A 9148-nucleotide genomic window follows, 5' to 3' on the forward strand; every position below is an offset into this window, starting at 1 on the left:
ATGAAGCTAAAGCTCGAACTTGCAAAGATCGAGCGGGAACAACAAAAAGAAGCTCTCCAGATAAAGAAGGAAGAGGCTGTCCTCAGGAAAGAAGAACTGGAACGTGAAGCTACCCTCAGGAAAGAAGGAAGGGAACGAGAGGCTGCCTTCAGGAAAGAAGAAAGGGAACGAGAGGCTGCCCTCAGGAAAGAAGAAAGGGAACAAGAGGATGCCTTTCTCCGTGAAAGGGAGAGGGAGCAGCTTGAAGCAAGAAAACGTGACCTGGAGATACAACGGGAGTACAGTAAACGGCAAGCTGATAGTGCTCTCGAATATCGTCGACAAGAACTCGCGGTCGAAACTACACACCACACTCAGCGCCAACAAGCTACAGCTAGTCTGCCCGTAAGTTTCAATGTCTCCCATGCAAGTAAGTTAATGCCACCATTCGTTGAGACAGTGATCGATGTATTTTTCACCACTTTTGAGACCCTAGCTAAAAAACTTAGCTGGCCTGCTGACCAATGGTCTACCCTTCTCAGAGTGCATCTCACAGGTAGGGCTGCGGTTACTCTCAGTACCTTAGCGTCTGAGAATGACTACCAAACCCTGAAGCAAGCAGTTTTGGACGCCTACCTTCTCTCCACCGAAAGCTACAGATGAAAATTCCGTGATCATCTAAAGGCATGTACCACCACCTTTTTTAGAATTTGCCAATACAAGGAAAAGATATTTCATGAAATGGCTGGAAACAGCACATGTCTCTACATTTTCAGAACTCGTCAACCTCATGCTAGTTGAAGAATTCTTTAGACGTGTTCCCCCCTTCCATCCGTTTATATTTAGCAGACAAAAAAGAAACCGACTACATCAGATGTGCGAAGTCGGCTGACACCTACAGCCTCATCCATCGGGCAACCCCAGATCCACCTTCCAGTAAGAAGTCTTTGTATAGTTATGATAAAGTGAGTGCCGATCAAGCGCGCTCTCAATTGTATTGTAAGTATTGCAAACACTATGGACATACCATAGATAGATGTGGGAAGGCTCAATACAAAGGCAATGAAACTGCTAAACCCAAACCGACTCCTCCTAAGTCCGGTAAGCCTGTTATGAATGTTGGTGTTCCAGTTAATGATCTTTCTCTCTTCAGCAAACACCTGTATCCTGGAACTGTCTCTGCCAGCAGTACAGATTCGGAGAGACGTTTCAAATAGAAGATCTTGAGGGACACAGCGGGTCTTCAATCAATAATATTGAAATCGGCTGTGCCTAACGTCACCTACACTGGGGAACCCTTCTTATCACTGACCTCACTGCTACCACTCCGTATCCAGTTGCCACGTTGTCCTGTTTCTGACATTCACCATATCACAACAGAATATTCGTTGTACATTTATTTGCTAATTTCACCATGTTTCGTCTCCAAGCTTTCCGTGCAGATCCAGCAGGTGAAATAGGGAACTTAAGTCATGCAAAGAGGACTGAATTACAAACTCTTGCACATGAGTATCAACTAGATGTTCCCCATGGAGCCAACAAAAATGAACTGCATAACCTGTTACTGGATTATCTCTTAGAGGAAGGTAAAATTGACTCTGAAACTCACGAAACTTACTCTATTGCAGATAAACCTGATTTGGCAGCTATGAAACTCAAACTAGAACTTGCCAAGATCGAGAGAGAGCAGCAAAGGGAAGTCCTCGAACAACAAAAAGAAGCCCTACAAATAAAAGAACGAGAAGCTGCCTTGAGGAAAGAGGAAGCTGCAATCAGGAAAGAAGAACAAGAACGTGAGATTGCAATACTCCGTGAACGTGAGCGAGTACAACTGGAAGCAAAACAACGCCACCTGGAGATGCAACGCGAGCATGACAAACAACAAGCAGCTCTGGCTATGGAATGTCGTCAACAAGAACTCGCGTTGGAAACTACACACCTCACTCAACGCCAGCAAGCTACCGCCAGTCATCCAGTAAGTTTCAATATCTCCCATGCAAGTAAGTTAATGCCACCATTCGTAGAGACAGAGGTCGACGTATTTTTTACCACCTGAGACCCTTGCTAATCAACTTAGCTGGCCTGCAGACCAATGGGCTACCCTTCTCAGAGTACATCTCACAGGTAGAGCTGCCGTCACACTCTGTACTTTGGCGTCTGAGAATGACTACCAGACCCTGAAGCAAGCAGTGTTGGACGCCTACCTTCTCTCCACCGAAAGCTACCGAAGAAAATTCCGTGACCACCTAAAGGCAAGTACCACCACCTTTCTAGAATTTGCTAATACCAAAAGGAGATATTTTATGAAATGGCTGGAAGCAGCACATGTCTCTACCTTTGCAGAACTCGTCAACCTCATGCTAGTTGAAGAATTCTTGAGGCGTGTGCCTCCTCCTGTCCGTTTATATTTAGCAGATAAAGAAGAGACCGACTACCTAAAGTGTGCTAAGTCGGCTGACACTTACAGCCTCATCCACCGGCTGACACCAGAACCATCTTCCAGTAAGAAGTCTTGGTACAGTTACGAGAAAGTGAGTACCGATCAAGCTGGCTCGCAATTGTACTGTAAGTATTGTAGACTCTTTGGACATACCATAGATAAATGTGGTAAGTCTCAATACAAAGGTAATACTGAATCCACTAAACCCAAACAGACTCCTCCTAAGTCCGGTAAGCCTGTGAAGAATGTTGGTGTTCATGTTAATGATCTTTCTCTCTTCAGTAAACACCTGTATCCTGGAATTGTCTCTACCAACGGTTCAGATCCGGAGGGACGTTTCAAACTGAAGATCTTGAGGGACAGAGCGGCTCTTCAATCAATCCTTTTGAAATCAGCTGTGCCCAATATCGCCTACACCGGGAAAACCGTCTTCATCACTGACCTCACTGCTACCACTCATTATCTACTCGCCAGAGTCCACCTGGATTGTCCCTTCGTGACCTGTGAAGTCCAAGTCGCCATCAGGGAAAAGCCTTTTCCTATGCCTGGAGTGCAACTTCTCCTGGGCAACGACTTAGCAGAAGACCTGCAACCGACCAACCTGATCGTCATGCACAAACCCCAGGTGTGTACCTCTGTAATGGATAATCCCATCTTTGAGTATGTTCCAGCAAAGGTTCAAGAGAGTGATGAAGTTTCTCCTCCGGTTTTAGTGACCACCCGTGCACAAGCTGCACGACCACAGCCAGCTGACTCTACTGCTACCGCTGTCCCTCAAGACCCTCAGAAACTACCCCCGAATCTGACCACGTTGGAGTTCCGTAAGTTACAGAGGGAAGATCTTACCTTGACACCATTATTCTTCCAGGCTGAGACTCAGCCCGACAGTATTCCTGGGTTCTTTCTAGAGAAAGAGTTGCTCTACCGCAGATACAGACCCAGTAAACTGAAGGAGGAGGACGATTGGGCCAACGTCGAACAACTAGTGATTCCTGCCAGCCTGCGGCCCACTATTCTACACCTGGCCCACAGAGCACTTTCGCACTACGGTTTTAACAAGACCTACCACGGAATCCGTCAAGACTACTACTGGCCAGGTATGGTTAACAGCGTCAAACAGTACGTCAAACATTGTCATACATGTCAGATGGCAGGTAAACCGAACATCTCTATCCCCAGAGCACCACTGACACCCATCCAGGTGCCTGCGGAACCTTTCCACAGACTTATTATAGACTGTGTTGGTCCTTTACCTCGGACCAGTTCTGGCAACGCCTATATACTAACCATCCTGTGTCCTACCACCAGATTCCCCATAGCAGTTCCAGTAAAATACATTACGGCTGCTACTCTGGTGAAACACTTATTGAAGATCTTCACCCAGTATGGATTTCCAAGGGAGGTTCAGAGTGACTGTGGCACCAACTTCACTAGTGATCTCTTCAAGAGGACACTGAAAGAGTTCAACATCACACAGGTATTGTCCAGCCCCTATCATCCTGCTTCACTGGGTTCTCTTGAGCGTAGTCATCAGACTATTAAAGCACTCCTGAAGAAGTTTTGCAATGAAACCTCTAAGGATTGGGATAAACAACTTGATATCATTATGTGTATATTTAGAAGTCTTCCCAATGAGTCTTTAGGAGTATCTCCTTATGAGATGCTCTACGGACGTAAGTGCCGTACTCCTCTAAAAGCTTTTAAAGACTCTCTACGTGATGCCACCTTCAGTGAGCATCAGAATGTGCCCCAGTTTCTTCAAAACCTACAACACATTCTAGAGAGGGTGCATAACTTTGCTAAGGATAATCTATTGAAAGCACAGGAGAGGATGAAGACTCATTACGACCAGAACAGCAAAGTAAGGAAATTTAAACCGGGAGACTTCGTGTTGGCCTATTTCCTTATCCCAGGTTCTCCCTTGCAAAACAGGTTTTCAGGACCCTACCGCATCAAGGAGTGCAGAAACAACCACAACTACGTACTAGAGACTCCAGATAGGCGGCGGAAGACCCAGTTGTGCCACGTCAACCTCCTGAAGCTATATAACGGTACTCCTCCCACTGTGTAAGTAGCATATTCTTCCTTTATAGGTCCATACATCCACAGTGAGACCTTCCCTGCTTCTCCTCCCGAAAGCACTGACACTGAGTCAGCGCTTTCCAATTCGGAAATCCTCCCTGATCTTCATAACCATTTTCAGGACCATAATAGTGCTCCTTTGCCATATTCTAACCCTACTCTTGCCTCGCCAGATATTAAATAGCCTTTCATCCAACATGTCGACGCCAGTAGTACTGGCATCGGGGGTGACCTAATGCAACAACGAGGCGAGGAGAATATACCTGTTAGCGATCACAGCTACAAGGAACTACAGCACAATCGACAGGGAGCTACTCATCGTCCTGAACTTGCAGCACTTCAAACAATACCTGAAAAGTGCTCGGTCTACCACAATCAACACGGACCACAACACCCTACACTTCCTGCAGCAAGCCCAATTCAACACTCAACGTCTTCTACGATGGGCTTGATATCTGCAGAAATTCAACCTGGAGATCTCTACATCACGGGGTCTGACAACATTATAGCCGACGCCCCCTCCAGAGTCTATGAAGCAGAGGCAGCTCAACCTATCATTCTTCCACATGAAGACGTAATTTCTTCCGGAACCGCAGGCTTCGGGGGAGAGTTGTGACGATAATCTCTTTCAAGAGAGATTGAGCCTGCTCTTCCCTATATCATTTATGTCATTCTACAAGTACAAGATGTTACATTAAAGATACGTCCACCAGTATCACAAAACGTTTTGCCCAGGAAGCAAAGCGTACCTTGCACCACCCGACACGCCGGCTCTCCACCCGTCATCAACGAGCAAACTACCCATTCTCCGCCTGCCTGCTCCTGATTGGCTGGCGTATCGCCGACAGCACACCTGCACCTGCACTCACGCCCTCTACCTGAGTCGACGTCTGGGCCAGCTCACGCCATCCTCAGAATATCTCTGTGCTCTTAGAAGTTGACATCTCTCTCTGGTAGACTAAGCCCTGGCTGTCGTGTACTAAGGGAGGTGGCAGCTCTAGCCAATATTCTCAGCACCTTATTATTATTATTGTCTTGCACATTATTTTATATTAGAGTAAATTTTCACATCTATTAATTATTCATGTTATTTTGTTTGTTGACTTGTTTTGAATTTTACTTAAGCCAAGGGATTGTCTTTGTTCATATCTTGTTTTCTAAAGTAATTAAAATTTCATTGTTTATATTTTGTGTTTTGTGTGTCTTCCCATTACCTTACCACAGACAAACAGGCAAGCAGTCTCTTTTTTTTTCTGTAAGTGTGTCAAGGCATTGCCACCTGCCATTGGAGGACTGCCGAACATCAACACTCCAACACTATACCGTCACAATATATATATATATATATATATATATATATATATATATATATATATATATATATATATATATATATATATATATATATATATATATGCAATTGACGATCACAAAACACTGATCATTTTATGCGGAAAATCCACAGAGAAATATGAAATGAGGTGAACGTTTCGGCTTTGTTAAAGCCTTTGTGAACACCAGACTGACTGAAAGTCTGTCTGGTGTTGACAAAGGCTTTAACAAAGCCGAAACGTTCACCTCATTTCATATTTCTCTGTGGATTTTCCGCATATATATATATATATATATATATATATATATATATATATATATATATATATATATATATATATATATATATATATATATATATATATATATATATATATATATATATATATATACAACCACAGGTACAACAGGCTCCACAACAACAACAACAACAACAGGTACAACAGGCTCCACAACAACAACAACAGGTACAACAGGCTCCACAACAACAACAACAACAGGTACAACAGGCTCCACAACAACAACAACAACAACAGGTACAACAGGCTCCACAACAACAACAACAACAGGTACAACAGGCTCCACAACAACAACAACAACAGGTACAACAGGCTCCACAACAACAACAACAACAACAGGTACAACAGGCTCCACAACAACAACAACAACAACAGGTACAACAGGCTCAACAACAACAACAACCACAGGTACAACAGGCTCCACAACAACAACAACAACAGGCACGACAGGCTCCACAACAACAACAACAACAGGTACAACAGGCTCCACAACAACAACAACAACAGGCACAACAGGCTCCACAACAACAACAACAACAGGTACAACAGGCTCCACAACAACAACAACAACAGGCACAACAGGCTCAACAACAACAACAACCACAGGTACAACAGGCTCCTCAACAACAACAACAACAACAGGTACAACAGGCTCCACAACAACAACAACAACAACAGGTACAACAGGCTCAACAACAACAACAACCACAGGTACAACAGGCTCCACAACAACAACAACAACAGGCACGACAGGCTCCACAACAACAACAACAACAGGTACAACAGGCTCCACAACAACAACAACAACAGGCACGACAGGCTCAACAACAACAACAACAACAGGCACAACAGGCTCCACAACAACAACAACAACAACAGGTACAACAGGCTCCACAACAACAACAACAACAACAGGTACAACAGGCTCAACAACAACAACAACAACAGGTACAACAGGCTCCACAACAACAACAACAACAGGTACAACAGGCTCCACAACAACAACAACAACAGGTACAACAGGCTCCACAACAACAACAACAACAGGTACAACAGGCTCCACAACAACAACAACAACAGGCACAACAGGCTCAACAACAACAACAACCACAGGTACAACAGGCTCCACAACAACAACAACAACAACAGGTACAACAGGCTCCACAACAACAACAACAACAGGTACAACAGGCTCCACAACAACAACAACAACAGGCACAACAGGCTCAACAACAACAACAACCACAGGTACAACAGGCTCCACAACAACAACAACAACAGGCACAACAGGCTCAACAACAACAACAACCACAGGTACAACAGGCTCCACAACAACAACAACAACAGGTACAACAGGCTCAACAACAACAACAACCACAGGTACAACAGGCTCAACAACAACAACAACCACAGGTACAACAGGCTCCACAACAACAACAACAACCACAGGTACAACAGGCTCAACAACAATAACAACAGGTGCAACAGGCTCAACAACAACAACAACAATAACCACAGGTACAACAGGCTCCACAACAACAGGTACAACAGGCTCAATAACAACAACAACAATAACCACAGGTACAACAGGCTCCACAACAACAACAACAACCATGGGTACAACAGGCTCAACGGCAACAACAACAACAACAACAACAGGTACAACAGGCTCCACAACAACAGGTACTACAGGCTCCACAATAACAGGTACAACAGGGTCCACAACAACAGGTACAACAGGCTCCACAACAACAGGTACAACAGGGTCCACAACAACAGGTACAACAGGCTCCACAACAACAGGTACAACAGGCTCCACAACAACAGGCTCCACAACAACAGGTACAACAGGCTCCACAACAACAGGTACAACAGGCTCCACAACAACAGGCACAACAGGGTCCACAACAACAGGCTCCACAACAACAGGTACAACAGGGTCCACAACAACAGGTACAACAGGCTCCACAACAACAGGTACAACTGGGTCCACAATAACAGGTACAACAGGGTCCACAACAACAGGTACTACAGAGGCTGCTACAGTTACTACAGGGACAAAATGAGTCACAACAACAACAGTTACAACAGGGTTTGCAACCACAGCAGGTACAACAAGGGGCTCAACAACAGATACAACAGAGTTCACAACTACAACAACATTCAACAGCCCCAGTGGGAGGAGGATCACTCCCATCTCTCAACCAATAGAAGCCCTACCTGCCCCAGCCCCTACACTCCTCCACCACCCTAAGCCCTCCCTTCTCCCCCACCCCCCAAGCCCTCTTTCCTGCCCCTCTTCCCCAAGCCCTTCTTCCCCCCCCCAAGCCTTCCTTTCTTCCCCCACCCCCCAAGCCCTCCCTCCCACCCTTCCCCCCTCTTTTCCTCATCCCCCCAAGCCCTCCCTCCCCCCTTCCTCCTCTTTTCCTCATCCCCCCAAGCCCTCCCTCCCCCCTTCCTCCTCTTTTCCTCATCCCCCCAAGCCCTCCCTTCTCCCCCACCCCTCCAAGCCCTCACTTCGCCCTTACCCTCTCCAAACCAGATCCTCCCAGCCCCCCCCCCCCCCACCACAACCCAGGTCCCCCCCCCTCACTCTCAGCTCCCCTCATGACCCAGGGGCCCCCTCCCCTTCCCCCTCCCCATCCCAGATCCTCCATGTTTATCTATTCCAGTGGAAGCAACAGAAAATTTGGATGGACAGAAAAGAGTCAGTTTCAAGGTGATGTACACGAACATAGATGGGATTACAAGCAAGGCGAGTGAATTTAGGGAAAGAGTACAAGAAGTAAACCCAGTTGTAATTGGAATCACGGAAACAAAACTCTCAGGAATCATAACAAATGTGGTGTTCTCCCAGGATTACACTGTAATAAGGAAAGAGAGGGAGGGTACTGGAGGAGGCGGAGTGGCCCTACTCATGAGAAAGGAATGGAGTTTTAAGGAGATGGTTATCCCAGGGTGTGAAGGGTTTAGATACTGCATAACAGGCACCATGACGATGGGAGGATCTAGAGTA

General features: G+C 45.8%; 1 protein-coding gene across 1 annotated transcript; it reads left to right on the forward strand.

Moving 5' to 3' along the window:
• Positions 1 to 4685, forward strand: LOC138367044 (putative uncharacterized protein DDB_G0271982). Its single transcript, XM_069328438.1, has 2 exons — positions 1 to 384; positions 4623 to 4685. Exons 1-2 carry the CDS (start codon positions 1 to 3, stop codon positions 4683 to 4685), a joined length of 447 nt encoding a protein of 148 aa, XP_069184539.1.
• Positions 4686 to 9148: the final 4463 nt, after the last annotated feature.

The sequence above is a fragment of the Procambarus clarkii genome, chromosome 21 (assembly GCF_040958095.1).
Source record: "Procambarus clarkii isolate CNS0578487 chromosome 21, FALCON_Pclarkii_2.0, whole genome shotgun sequence".
NCBI classification, from domain to species: domain Eukaryota; kingdom Metazoa; phylum Arthropoda; class Malacostraca; order Decapoda; family Cambaridae; genus Procambarus; species Procambarus clarkii.